At 44.4% G+C, this 15441-nt stretch overlaps 1 protein-coding gene across 1 annotated transcript in view; it reads right to left on the bottom strand.

Moving 5' to 3' along the window:
• ZCCHC2 (zinc finger CCHC-type containing 2) overlaps positions 1 to 14732 on the bottom strand; it is a 42992-nt gene extending 28260 nt beyond the window's left edge. The window contains exons 1-5 of the mRNA XM_056854990.1: positions 13920 to 14732; positions 10837 to 10942; positions 8099 to 8175; positions 1903 to 1974; positions 263 to 375 (exon numbers count right to left, since the gene is read on the bottom strand). Of these exons, the coding sequence (XP_056710968.1) occupies positions 263 to 375; positions 1903 to 1974; positions 8099 to 8175; positions 10837 to 10942; positions 13920 to 14732 (1181 nt within the window). The remainder of the gene's footprint in view (positions 1 to 262; positions 376 to 1902; positions 1975 to 8098; positions 8176 to 10836; positions 10943 to 13919) is intronic.
• Between the last annotated feature and the right edge of the window lie 709 nt (positions 14733 to 15441).

Below are 15441 nucleotides of genomic sequence, written 5' to 3'. Positions count from 1 at the left end.
AAAAAATGGTTGGAAGACGTCTTCACAGCTAAAGGGGCCAAAAACAAAGTGCGAACTTTTTTATGACATTTTCAAACTCTTAATACATCGCTGGGAATATATAATGCGGTAACCCCCTACAGCTATGCAAACTCAATGTTTTCCTGTTTAAACAGTCTGATTTGTATTAAATATATTAACTGCATGCAGACACAGCAACTGACAGCAAGGCAAACTGAGTATTTTAGTAAACACAGTTATATCCTTCATTCCATTCTGTTACCTTATCATAGTTTCTAAATCTGGATATCGTCTTTCTTCTTGTTTCTGGAACCCCTGATTTAGTGCTCCTAAAATTGTCTTGTCAAAGGCTTCAGAAGAGAGTTCCTTTGGAAGCTGAGAAAGTAATGTTAATTACTGACAAATAAAATCAATCAAGTAGTTAGTATGAAAAGCCTTAAGGAGGAAAGGCTTCCCACCTCCTATTCAACTAGCTCAGTACCACCTGGATCTCTAGCAAGACAGATCAGTGACTGACAATATTAAAAAAAAACTGTCCCATACAACAAAACCAGTAATCTCTTAGATTACAACTAAAAACAGGATTAGGTTAATTAATGTTTAACCACTGGTTAACTGCAAAGTTTTCATGACAAATACAACTCCTTTCAAGAAAGACAAAGCTAACAGTTTTCCTGTTTTGTAGCCAATTTTGTTTTTAGTTTATACCTTTCACAGAGCAACAGGACTGAACCACCACCACCCACCTCAAAAAAACAGTTAGCAAAATTTCATGTCTGAAACCATATTAAGAAACTGCTCTCTAAATTTCCCACTTCACAAATATTTTTAATCTCAGAGTGGTCCTGTGCATAAGTCACTATGAATACAGACGTCTTAAAAACACAGGAAATGACAGAGGCATTGAGGATAAAGCAAAAGAACATTTCACTGATTTTCAGTATTTGTATGTACATGTTACTCAAGGTAAAACCAACCATAATGCAAATACTATTTTCACAAATATTTTGATTTATTTCATGATCATCGTTGCTACTACACTTCCCATGTTCTACAGCAAGATTACATTGATGTTAACGTGCATTAATACTGACATAGTCATATCGTATTAGACTCGAATATTAACAGATGGCTTTAAAAAGCTGTAAATATAGGATGGACTCTATTAAGATGATATATCGTAAGAACAACAAGAAGGCTTTTCCTATTACAAAGCAGCCATTGCAGTGATGACCAAGATAATATTTTTAACTCTGCAGAGATTATCAACTTCTCTCATAAAAATCACAACTAACCAAAAGCTAACTCAGATATAGGAAATGCATAATATGTTCACACATCATAGGAAGCTCCCTCACCCCATTATCATAAACCAGTCCTGCACCACCAATATATAACATTCTTTGCAGTGCCACTATCTCCATATGGTATCCCAAACTGTTTGCTTACACTCTGGCTAAATAGCCAAAGCTGAAAACATTGCAACATGTAGGGTGGTATAGACCAGGCCCACTGCAATTAAGAAGGTTGGCCACATTGTTGGAGTAGAAGGGCCACACTGAATGAACCCTCACCCCTCTAAACTGGAAGAAACAGAAGCAGCATGCATAGCTGGATTGTGACTGCAGCAGACGCAACAGGGAGCAACTAGCTCTTGTAAATGTTGAAATAATTACCTCCTAACCAACCTTAATACACTGCTCAGAATTCTGTAAGAAACACCAAGCCCAAAGTGTATATAATATCTGCAAGTACATATGTCCAAGTAGGACAAACAATTATTTCAGAATATCAGCTTTTCGCATTTACCTTGCAAAGCATGCAAATAGATTTTATCTTCAGCTAGCGCTGCCCCTTATGCTACTGCAAGGCTATGCTACTGCATCTTCTTTAAATACTTACCTTCAGTAGAAATTCCTGTAGATCTTGGTGTGTTTTTGTTACACAGGACACAGAATGATCGGACCAGATTACCTGATGAAAACAAAAACAGTTATAAGTTGACACTTGTCCTGTGCAGGACTAGTGTCTATCACATTGTTGCTATCCAGCTCACCAGTTAACATCTTTACAAGGCTTGCCCTCTGTGACCCACCTGCAGAGGGGAGAAGGGTGGTAACCAGAGACAGGGCTCCTCACCAGTGAAAAGCCTTCCCCCTCAAGCCTTACCTGGCCTCTACCCTGCTTCAAAACAGCTGTTTTTACCCAGGCTTTTAACTAGGTGGCTGATTATCTTAATGGCTTTTACAATCTGCTTCTAGCTTGAGGATTTATGAAGATCAATTAGGCTGCTAAATCTAATGGTTGTAAATTTTAATGATTTTATTTCTTATTTCGTGAGCTGCTTTAAGTAGGTCTGTGAAGAGGAAGTGATTAAATGTTTTTACCCAAGGAGCTCAGGGTAGCATACATTGTTCCCCCCACTAACAACTTATTCCTCACAACCACCCAGGGCGAGAGTATGACTGGCCCAAGACTGTAGCGAGCTTCATGGCTGTAGAAGTATCCAGACCAGTCCTAATCCCATGCCCTAACCACTACACTGGCTCTTTTCACAATGACACACGTTAATACTAAAACAGTAAGTCATAATCATCACTTACACAAAATGTTTGGCTTTCAGAAGCATTGTAATCAACAACGCACGTATCTTTTTAAAAAAATATTTTTTATTATTTTTCTGAAACAAGTTAGCATATACATTTCTACATTTGTTAAAAACCATCAAAAAATTATGTTGTTATTGAAAGTATATCTAATATAAAGGTTAAAAAAAAAAGAACAAAAAATAAAACAGGACTTCCCCTACATCTTCCTCCATCCATTGATAAACTTGTATACTCTTTGGTATCAACAATCCTAATCCTAATATTTTTAATTACATTAATTAAACTAAATCTCATACAGTTTTAAAGATATAGCATTGAATATAATCATTAGAAAATAATTAATACTAACACAGAAAAAAAAGAAAGTTAATAAATATCATTAATAGTAAATGGATTAGATCAATAAGTAACAATTATCAACTATTTTATAAAACAGTTTCTCCGTAAACCCTCCATGTCTCCCAACACCTATTCATTATAAATTGTCTTTCTAATGTATTAATATAGTAAATTATACCATTATTACCAAAATCAGACCTTTTAACCAGTTCCTTGTCTATTTCCAAAAAATCTAGACTCTTTTAGCCAGTCCTTTTGTCTGGAATTTCTAGCGTCTTCCACTTTTCCTCATTAACACCAAACACCGAAGAGCATCCTTGGATATTGTTGGTAAAGTTCCCTCTGCAAGCAAAGAGTTCTCATAGTAAACCTGCATTGTAATTTCTTCAATTCCAAAATCATAAAGAGAGATCCCAGTAGCTCCAGCCTTTCCACCCTTCAAGTCCTCCAAGCTAATATCAAAGAATTCTTCAGGCAAATAGTAAAGACAGAAATCAAAGTCTCTCATGTTCATATCCATCGTAAGCAGCTGGTCTGTTGCAGTTTCTTGTTGAGAGGATACAGAGTCTAATAGTTTATCCTGGCTCTCCACTTCCTTTATGGGGATTTTCTGATCTTCAGCCGCCTTCTGAATTGGAGAATCCATTGCTTTCACGTCTGACATCGTCGTAGTAGCTTGGTCCTTTATGTCTTTAATTACATACAGAATAGTATCCAGTTTTTGGTTAATAGACTGATATTGGGTGTTTATCATGGCAAGTAGTTGATCCATCTGTTTAATCGCATGTTCCATGCTTGCTGCTTTTAAGGGTTTTGTTGAAACTTAGTTGGTAAAATCCAGACAATTACACCCAAAAATTAAAAAAAATTGTAGGTAATTCAACAGGATTCTTGTATTGTGGGTAGTACTTTAATGTTAGAATTCCATCAAGTTAAAAACACTCTAGTACAGAGCTGCTGCAGAGAACAGGATATACCCAAAAGGTTGCAGGACCGTGGACCTTCCGTTACTTCCTCTTGTCCAGGAACTTGGGAATTATTTGCCAGTTACACAAGGGAGCCACACTTCCGGTCTCACAATCTATGGTAGTCTCACAATGGCATTAGGCACTGAAGACGGAAAGACGACACCTAAGGAGAGGGGGGTTCTTCCTCCCTCCCCTTTCAGCGTTGAAGTATCTGATTGGTAGTTCTAATGTCTTTCAAAAGATCCTGTTTGTTATGTCTACCCACTGATCAAATTGAAGGGATTCCTGTCGATTTATCTGATTTTTTTTGTTTTCTAAGAGTCATTTATACATCAGGTGGGGAGGCGCGGATTTAATAGGTGTATTTGGCAATCCTTCAGAACCTCCAGATACAGGTAAAACAAGAGTTTTTGTAACTTACTCAGATTTTAGAAGAGTAGGTATTTTTGCTTCCATGTAGTTGCTTAGGTGGTAATAGGTAGAGGATATCTGAGCCTGATTCCAAAGAAACGTTCGCGCCATTGTATTTCCCCTCAATGCTGGCGGGACCGCGTCCAATTCCCCGAGAGTCTTCCTCTCTGTCAGGAGCAGGCCACGAAGACAGTTCATGGTTGTGCTCCCAGGTGCTGTTTTGCAGTTCTCTCCAAGGCCAGTCCGTGCCCCGTGTTTAAACTTCATAGAGTCCTTCATAGATTCCTTTAGTGTGGGAATTGCCAAGTACTCCTTCCTGCCTCTGGGAGGGGGGTTGCCTGGGCTACTGGTTATCTCCTTTTGCTTTTCCATATATGCCATGTGCCTTGCCTTAGCCCCTTACTAGTGTCATTCTGAATATGGGTTCTGTAACCTGTCGATTCTAACCAATAAAACTGCTTTCGTGGACTTGCCATCTGCTGGAATCTGTTTATGTGTTTGCCGCAGGGCTAGAGCTCACACTCTCAGAAAAATGGGGGTCAGACCGCTCTTCAAGGCTGCAGGAGAGTTCCTGTTTCCCAGTCCAGTATTTAGGAACCGGGTAGGGGTGTAGGGTGCACCCCAAATTTGAACGTTGCTTGGGTCCCTTGGGAGCTCCCGAGGAACGTGGCACTCAGATCAGCGTCTCTAGCGGAAGTCAACAAGGAACGTATCTGTGCCCATTTCCATGTTGATATGTAATTTCTTACCCATTACCCTGACACTGCAAGAGGCAACTTGAAATATCAAATATTATTTCTAGGTGATTTCAGACAATATTAGGGCACGGAAATTTGCTAAATGTCAGCTTTAAGTACAAAACAGCCCAACATTTTCAAATACACTTCCATAGTATTTGTATTTCAAGTTCACATTTTCCATTTACGACAATATTTTGTTATTGGGAAAGGATTTACCAAATTCACATGAAAACTCCAACCACCACCCCTGACAGAAAAGAGGAATAATCAAAACATTAATGGACCGTACAAGACGGATCTGTGAACCACAGTTTCTCAAGGAAGAAATTAATCATCTAAATCACACACTGCTAGCAAACGGCTATTCCAGAAATTAAATCAGAAGGGCCATTAAACCAAACAAAAATCAGAAAACTCAGGAAAAACAGTCTCCCATAGGAAAGGTATTCTTGCCATTTATTAAAGGAGTCACTGATAGGATGGAGAAACTTTTGAAAAAACATAACCTACAAACAGTGTTTAAACCCACCAAGAAAATACAGCAGATGCTACGATCAGCAAAAGACAAAAGAGACCCCCTCATCTCTGCAGGAGTATATCGTATACCTTGCAGCTGTGGACAAGTTTACATCGGGACCACAAAACGCAGCATACAAACAAGGATAAAAGAACATGAAAGATACTGCAGACTTGGCCAACCTGAGAAATCAGCAGTGGCTGAACATGGACTGACACAAACAGGACACAGGGTCTTTGTGAGGGTCTCTGTCTATGTGTCTCTGCTTCCCATCACCTGCTATCAGTGAACTCGTAATAGCAGTTCACACCTTCTGGTCTCAGGCGCCAGGCCTGATTGCCCCGAGTATCCCCCCCGCTGTTCTTCCTGTCAGTACTCCCTCAGGCCGATGCGGCCTTGGAAGTGTGATAGCTTCACCAGACTTCCTGGGACTCGTCTGATGTTTTGTATTATGCCAAGCTTGTAACTTCCCATAACAATAAGTGTGAACCCCAGTGCCCCAGTGCCCTGGAGTCAATATATTCTGTAAACCCGATTAGCCCCTCACTTGCAACTTGCTACTTGTGCCTGTCTCATCTCCTGATGTCTTCAATAAATCCTTTGTTTCTTTACCAAAGTCTGAACATTTGATTTGGAGAAGTAAACTCAGAGAGAGGGGATCTCTCACAGTCTTATTCCAAGACACTGAAAACTGGACAATTCTACCAACTATTTTGTCAGATTGCACAGAGAAGCCATTGAAATTCATAAACATCAGCACAACTTTAACAGAAAAGTTTAAGAATGAATAAGGCTTGGCTTCCTGTCCTGAAAACCTCCAGACTAACAAAGACTACAGTCCACAATAGCCATGCAGATTAGCTTTGGACTACACACATTAACAGATCACTTCAGGATACAATGGTTTTATATTAACATACCACACCCTCATTAGCACATTATCTTGATACTTACAGGACAATGATTAGAACATTACCTTTGACACTTTTTGAAGGACAATGATTCAGCTCAAACCCACCCCTTTCTGACTATATATTACTCTTCCTACACACTTGACACTGAGAGACACTGTCCTTCAGTGTTACTCCTCTGAAGATGCCTGCCACAGCTGCTGGCGAAACGTCAGGAAAGAAAATACCAAGACCACGGTCACACAGCCCGGATAACCTACAAGAACCAATGAACTCTGACCGTGAAAGCCTTCGACAATATACAGAGGCAAACTGGTCACAACCCCTTTTCTACCCACTGTAGAAGAACAAAACAGAAGATGTGCATGAGGGTGGCAGTCCCTCAAACTCCAAGCAACAACTGATGCTGCAATCTCAACAGAGAACAAGCATGAAGCCATTTAGGAAGAGACACTCTCTTGTTGTTGTAGCTTCTTCAAAATGTTACTTTTGGGGTATAGGTAATTTAGTTGCTGTCAGAATTCAATTTCTGGCCACCATTTGCAAATCCCTTTTGTCAGGTTCATACAAATGCAGGTATTGTCTCAAATCCAACAAGACAAGACCACCAACATGCATCAAGCAACAGCTACAAGCATCTGCCTCCAATATAACCAGCATGGTGCAGTGATTCGAATGTCAGACTAAGATCTGGGAGACCCAGGTTCGAATCCCCATTCTACCATGGCTGCTTGTCAGGTAACTTTGGGCCAGTCACACACTCTCAGCCTAACCTATCTCACAGGGTTGTTGTTAGGATCAAACAGAGAATTATGTAAGCCACCTTGGTTCCCCATTAGGGAGAAAGGTGGGGTAGAAATGAAGTAAGTAAATAAATTCTTAAGGCTATAAGTACACTGAAGGCTATCATTAGCTCAAATCTTTAGCTCAAACTCTACCATCCCTACATCTAATAGCCAAGAGCCGGTAAATGTGCAGATAGGCAAATCCACTTTCTTTACCACTTAAGGGAGAATCAAACCAGCTTATAATCACCTTCCCTTCCCCTCCCTACAACAGACATCCTGTGAGGTAGGTGGGGCTGAGAGAGCTGTAAGAGAACTGTGACTAGCCCAAAGTCACCCAGCTGGCCTTATATGTAGGAGTGGGGAAACCAACCCGGCTCACCAGATTAGCGTCCGCCACTCATGTGGAGGAGTGGTGAATCAAACCTGGTTCTCCAGATTAGTGTCCACCGCTCTAAACCACCGCTCTTAACCACTACACCATGCTGGCTCTCAAAGTCAAAGTTGTGCACACAGATAATTATTTCTTTTTTAAAAAATCTGATGTTGCAACCTTCCTCCCACTCCAGATTTCAGGCAGAACTTTGGATGGCTGTAGAAACTCACAAGTACACCTTACTTCCCCGCAACAGAGGGCACTACCAGGAGAGGAGGAAGCAGAACTAAGCCAGAAAGGCAGCTGTTGGCAGGGGGGAAATGGGAAATATAGGCATTCCCTTCCCTACAAATCTTCACAGGTTCCTAGTTTGTACACTGCTATTTTATACCACAAATAACTTTGAATACCACACATTTGTAAACACAGAAAGATCACTCACTTTGAAAGTGTATTCTAGATGTTTGTCAGCCCTTTTCCTTGGTGGACCTTTCAGCATTATCTTCTCAATGTGTACAGCTGAAAGAAATACAAGCTAAAGATGTAAAATTAGAAGTACTTTCCACAATTAACAATCACCTGTTAGGTAACCCTCATTCTGCCTGTACACTGCAGTCCTGAGACCTTCAGCAACATTTCTGGATACTACCAACACATCAGTGTCACCCTATATAATGACAGCCTTGAGAATCAGTATCATCCTAAAACTGAATCAATACCATTATGCAATGGAGATGTTCTTCTGTTCCTTGTCCTCTGATCAGCTTGAGCAAATACAATGGGCAAAGGGACACAGACATCGGTCACAAGGCTCTTCAGCGCTTTACTTAAACAGCATTATTTGTACACTACTGCATTATCTCAGTGGCAGGCTGGAGTTAAATATGAACCACATGTCAAGGACCCTGCCACAGTTTGAGGCATTTTGGAGAATTAGCATTAAAAGGGCAACACACAATTTTGAATTACTTTCTTATATCTTCTTAAACAGCAATATGTTGACTTCATCAAAATGTAATGGTCTTTGCATTCAGTTACTCATTCTAAGGAAAATGAAACATGTATTTCCATCATGAAGCCCAGAAAGGGACATGTTATGCAAATTACATTAGAACAATTAGATGAGGAGACACACTTAGGGTAGTCACTACAGAAGCAGAATCAGCCGAGATTCTACTGCAAAAAGAGGCAAGTGGGAATGCACCCTTCAACCAGATTTAATGGCCTCTCTTCTGGTAATTAACACGTATTATACTACTTGATACAATTTGTCTAATGGTACTGTAGCGTTACATTCTTCACCACTCTACAGAGTATAATTAGCTTGGTTATATGACAACAGAGAGGTCAGCCTTTGACATTTGAGCCATACTTCCTTCATCTTAATATATTTACATTTAATAATACATTTAGCAGAAGTATCTGATTTTCACTATTTGCTGTGAACAAAAATGCTTGTGTGTGTAATTAGGGGAGTAAAAACAGGAGGAAGGCCTGGGGAGGTTACAAACAGTTGCTAACACATATCATTTGTGACCTAACATTGGTATAACATCCCATTTTAATGGCATAAACTTCAAGGAGGAAGTCCTTTACTCAAATTCCAGCTTGGCCACACGCTCACTGGGTGATGTTAGTTAAGCCCCAATCCTCATGGCAAAAAATCTTAGATGACAAAATGTCATTGTTGGGCTTCTCACAGGATATGTTATTAGATTTTGGGGAAACTGAAGCTTTCACCAAAATTAAAAAATGCATTAAAGAGTTTGATTATAACAGCACTACTTTTCGTGCTCGCTGTGTTCGTTCATCTCCGTTTTTCGAAATACCATCACCACCACACGGTTTGCCCGCTTATACTTAATATTTGATAACTCCTCATCTTTCTAGAGCCTTCTGTTTAGCTAGACTGAATGCTAACCCCTCTATGGTTATGCAGGGCAGAATTTTGAATATACCATCCCCAGACAGGACCTGTCCTTGCTCTTCTGGCTTTATTGATGCATTAGCTCATGCCCTCTTGGAATGCCGCTTTTATGAGGAACTTTGATCACATTATATCTCTCCCCTTTTAACATGTAAATCTAATGCCTCTGTGTCTGACATAATACCTTTTTTACTAAGCGACAGGCTACATTGTCAGTGGCAAGATTTATTTCAGTCCTTATATCCCTCAAACATTAGATTTATGCTGCTCAAGATCAATGGGCTTCTAAGGAATGAAGGGAAGGTTAGTTAAGCCCTTTACTCTAAATCTAACCCACATGAATGTGCATATTCAGTGCTCATACTGGTTTATCTTGAAGGGTTGTTGCTACAGCTGCCAAGAGATTCTCATACATTCAAACCACTAAGAAGAAGAAGAGCTGGTTTTTATATGCCGACTTTCTCTACCACTTAAGGCAGAAATAAACCGGCTTACAATCATCTTCCCTTCCCTTCCCCACAACAGACACCCTATGAGGTAGGTGGGGCGGAGGAGAGCCCTAAGAGAGCTGTGACTAGCCCAAGGTCACCCAGCTGGCTTCATGCGTAGGAGTGGGGAAACAAACCCGGTCCACCAGATTAGCCTCCGCCGCTCACATAGAGGAGAGGGGAATCAAACCCGGTTCTCCAGATCAGAGTCCACCGTTCCAAACCACCGCTCTTAACCACTATACCACTCTGGCTCTCAGGATAGGGAACAACAATTTTTACTGTCCAGGCAGTGACAATCACCTTGACGTTTCCCAAAAATCAAGAACTATGATAATCTACTCAGACTCAAAGCACACACAGTCCTTAGCAGTGGATAAAAGAGAAGGGGACACAGGTCTGCATGCTTCCTTCCCCACTGTCCCTCCTTCCATTAGGGAAATCCCATGTGGTAACAACTGAGCATTACACTGGCACTGATGTTAAAACAAACCAGACTTGCAAGTTCTTTTTATATCCTGGTTAAACCAAAAGCCTGGATTAGCCATTATTTGAAACAGTAGAGGGGGATTCATGGTCCAGGAGCAAAGAGATGAGGGGAAGGAGCGTAAAATCCTATAATCCACCCCCAGCAAGCTATGCTTGCACTGGCCCTAGCCCATTCTGCTTGTATGCAAGTGGCAAAGGGAGCTGTGCTTATAGCTATCGAATAGGACAACTAAAGGCATACTGCAGACCAAGTGTGGGATTTTTTTGTCAACGTACCTTCTTGCTGTGGTCTGTGGGAGGCCATCATAAGTTTATCATGAAGCGCTGCAGTTTGTTCAAACAAACTGTTCTCATCACTTGGCAAGCAGTTATGGGAAAAGTTCTAAAGTGAAGACAGAAAAACCAAGAAATATAAATGTATTTAGAAGCATCAAAATCTGATCATGGAGAGACTCTTAAGTAATGAGCATACGAGAAGGCAAGTATTGCAAAACTATCTGTATACAATTTAGAACATTTCAGTTTTTAGAATACGGCTGAATCTCTACAGCGTTACCAAAACTGTGATCAACAAATTTTAAATAGGACCAGTGATTTAAAAGTTAAGAACTGTCTTGTAGCACCTTAAAGAACAAATGTATTAACTGGGAACAAAATGTTGTCAGTTTAATGTATGTCAAACATCTAGAATGGTTTGACAGTAGTACCTATGATTCTTCATGTAGTATGTTTCTAAATTTAAGTTTAGACTTATAGAAACAATCTTTTGCCTTCAGCCTTGATGCACTTGTGGTGAATAACAACCGTCTCCTCATGCTTATTTTTCTCAGCATGCATAGGACCTGAGAGAAGGCCATGGGGAGGAATCTGCTTGGCATGCAGGAGGTCCCAGGTTCAATCCCTAGAGCACCTGCAGTAAAAGGACCAGGTAGGAGGTGAAAACCCTCAACCTGAGACCCTGGAGAGCCCCTGCCAGTCTGAGTAGACAATACTGACCTTGATGGACCAATGGTCTGGTTCAGTATAAGGCGATTTCATGTGTTCAGGTGAGAACATTGTCCACTATCTGCCTCTAATACATTCTCAGTTCCTTTTTCTAAGAGGGCTCCGAACAGTAAGCTAGCCCTTAGGAATTCCCTGTGGTGGGTATGAGGCTAAGAGGAGTCAGCAGGAATATAGAAAGCTGCAGTAATTATACCACTAGGAAGGGAGATGGTAACTTAACATAAGAGGAGCCCAGTGGTCCATCTAGTCCAGCATCTTGTTTCACACTGTAGCCAACCAGTTGCCCTAGAGGGCCAAGAACCGAGCAGAGAGGCCCTGATGTTGCCACTTAGCGCTTTTATTCAGTACTTTGCATGTAGAGGTTGCCTTTAGTCACCAAGGCTAGTAGCCACTGACAGAGCTATGCTCCATCAATCTGTCTAATCCCCTTTTACAGCCAATTTATTTGAGACAGAAACCGCTTACACATTATTTGAAGCAGCCTCAATGTAAAATAATGTGGTTACATTGGTTGTTGGTTTTTCTGTGTTTTTTTTTTTGCTATCAAGTCACAACTGACTTATGGTGACCCCATGGGGTTTTCAAGGCCAGAAATGTTCAGAGCCACTGCCCGCCTCTGCGCCAGGACCCTGATATTCATTGATGGTATCCCATCCAAGTACTGACCAAGGCCAACCCTGCATAGCTTCCGGGATCTGAGAAGATCAGGCTAGCCTGGGCTATCCAGGTCAGGGAGGTTACATTGTACAACTTATTAAACCCCAAAACTTGATTCAGTCCATGATTCAGTCATCATGGTCATCTCGGTATTAAAAGCTCGGCAGCGTTAACAATAACAACAACAAAAAAGTGGGGAGTTAGAGCTATCAGTAAGAGCCATTTTCTTTCTCCCTATCTGCATTCTACTACTTCTCTTTGTGTATTTTGAGAACACAGCCCATAAACACACACTTGTAGCACAAAAGTGACCAGATGCAAATCCAAAGAAACACTGACAAGCAATTCTAACAAAGCCCCTTAGCTTCAAATGTTTCACCAGTGAATGTCTGAGGCACTGAGAGAATAAGGTAGCCATTTAAAAACGAAACATACTGTGCAGTAAATTGTAGAAGAGTTTTCTACAAGACTTTGCTATTTTCGTTGCAACAGAGATATTCTGGCGTTCGTTTTTGTGGATGTGCTTTTATCATCCACTTTCTATAAAACTGTTCGCATTTACTTTGCATTACTTAATGTTGTTAAGGGTTATGGTAACGTATTGCATTTGTTAAAATGTTAAATTCCATAAGAGGTAATTTGTTTTTGTAATCAGCATAAGTATTTTGATATTAGTATAACAAAAATATACTTAAATGCTTAAGACATTTCTTGACCAATATTTGACCACGCCGTTTTCTAACCAGTCAGATGTGTAATTGCAGTTTAAAAACCAAGATTCAAGTCCACTCGAACTTTTGAAGTTACTACTGTTAGTTTACACCTACATGTAAACACAAACTGAAAACAGCACCTCAAGTTATGAATATTTGTGTGCCTTCAGCAATGCATGTTGCCTCAGAAAGAACAGGAAATTGTTTCAAGAAGTGGGGAACCTGTAAGGACTTGCAGGGCTTCTAAGGGTTCTTTTTCATTTTTAGTAGAGGGATAGATTTTAGCTATTTTTTTTTTAATTCACACACTAGGGTCCAGATCCAGAATTAGATTTATGGCAGTAGGTGGCGGCAGCTTGGGCTACATGTGGCTCTGGCATACTACTAGTGGCTCTTCTGAGCACAGCTCTCCGATGTGGCATGATCCATCCCATATTTCAGGCAAATGGACGCCTGTGGTCAGCAGGTGGTTTCCACCTTGAAACAGCTGCCGCCAAGAGAACAGGTAATCTGCAAGTCTCCCTGAGGTGTCAGCCTAACGCCGGGGATGGAAGTAAGTGTAGCTCTTTCGGTTGATGATAATGGCAAATCTGCAAGCTGCAGATTGGGCACCACCTTTTAAATATGGAGACCAGGTACGATGGCTGCACCCATACATCTCAGACAGACATCCAACTGTTGGATGTGTTCTTGCAGAGGCTTCTAAGTTGGGAATGGCAAGCAACAGACCATGCCTTGGTGAAGAGCCTAGGGCGTATACCAGGCCCAGCATTACTGCTAGAGAAGCAAGTGAATGCAGCTGCAAAAAATGCTTTCTTCCAACTTGCAACCCCCTTCCCCATCCGCGGGTGTGATGGGAGGGCCGTTTTAAGGAAATGCTGGCATAGGCCCTAATGGGGGGGGGAGGGAGGGAGGGGGGGAGGGGGGGAGACCGCCGTGGGCTGCGCAGGCCATCGGGGTGGGGTGGGGGGAAGGGAGGCTCACCCGGTCCCCGTGGCAGGCGAAGCCCCCGCCCCCCTGCTCCTCCTCCTCCTCGTCGTCGTCGTCCTGGGGGGCGTCCCGCCGGAGGGCGCGGCGCAGCGTCTCGAGGTGCTCCCGGAGGGTGACCCGCTGGTGGAAGGAGAAGGCGGGGTGGAGGGAGGCCATGGTGAAGAGCAGCAGCAGCTCCTCGCGGGCGGCGGCCCCCAGCGCGCCCCCCTCTTGCCCCGCGGCGGGCGGGCGGCAGCTGTGCAGCACGGCGTCCACGCGGGGCAGGAGGCGGTGGAGGCGGCCGGCGGCCTCGCGGTTCTCCGAGCCCAGCAGCGCCAAGTACACGATGAGCCGGGAGCGCGCGGCCGGGTCGCGGAAGTCGCCGCCGGGGGCCGCCGGGGAAGAGGGGCGGGGGGGCGGCGGGGGCCCGGCGTGGGCGTTGGCGCCGCCCCCTCCTGGCGCGGGCGGGGGTGGGGGGTCGGGCGTGGGGGGTCGGGCGGCGGCGTCGTTGGCGCGGGCCTCGGCGTCGCGCAGGCAGTGGTAGTCCTTGCGGGCCAGCTCCTCCAGGCACGAGCCCACGAAGCGCAGCTCCAGCGGGTTGAGCAGGTCCAGCAGCCCCACCGCGAACTCCAGCCGCTCCGCCGAGCCCAGCGACAGGCCGAACCACTCGTACACCGCCTCGCGGGGCGGCGGGGGGGACGACGACGACGACCCCGCGCACCCGCACGCCACGCCGGCCCCCCGCGGCCCCCCCGCCGCCTCCCCCCCGGCCTCCCGGCGGCTCGGCGGGGGCTGAAGCGGCTTCCCCGGCAGCTTCATCTTCAGCATCCTCGGGAGCGGAGGGGAGCCGGAGGGCGGGACCGGCGCCGCCGCCAATCCGGAGCCGCCTCAAGAGCCGCCGCCGCCGCCGCCGCCCATCCCCGCCTCCCCCGCTCGGCTTCTGGGGGGTGGGGGCGCGGAGGAGGGGGAGGGAGGAGCCGGGACGCCTCAGGCGACGGCGAGGAAAATGGCGGCCGGGCGGTCACGCTGCCGCTTCCCCCTTCAGCTCGGCGGGCCCGGGGGGGGGGGGGAAGGGCGCGCGAGAGCGCTCGCTCCTCTCCTCCCCCCGCCCCCTCAGCAAGAAAAAAGGGGGGTTTAAAAAAGAGCCGGAGGGGGGGGGGCAAGCGGGGCTCCCCTCAAGCAGCCAATGAGGAGGCGGGTCCGTGGGCGGCGTCAGGGTTCCAACAGCTGAGCGTTCTCCCCCTCCCCCTCCCCCGTTAGGGAAGCGGCGAGCTTCCCGCTGGGTCCTAAAGCACCTCTGCACCGGTTTTTTTTTGGGGGGGGGGGTCGTGGCAAACACGGTCTGCCTAGGAAACGTCGGGATGTGACGCCACCCCAGGGGTCAGGAATGACCGTGGTGCTAGCCCAGGGGACTACTTTCGCCTTTTCTTTACCATAAGGAGTCTCGAAACGGCTTACAATCCCTCTCCCCACAAGAGGCACCTTGTGAGGTAGGTGGAGCTGAGAGAACCGTGACTAGCCCAAGGTCACTCAACAG

The sequence above is a fragment of the Euleptes europaea genome, chromosome 8 (genome assembly GCF_029931775.1).
Source record: "Euleptes europaea isolate rEulEur1 chromosome 8, rEulEur1.hap1, whole genome shotgun sequence".
NCBI lineage: Eukaryota > Metazoa > Chordata > Lepidosauria > Squamata > Sphaerodactylidae > Euleptes > Euleptes europaea.
This window is presented reverse-complemented; position numbering and strand designations above follow the sequence as displayed.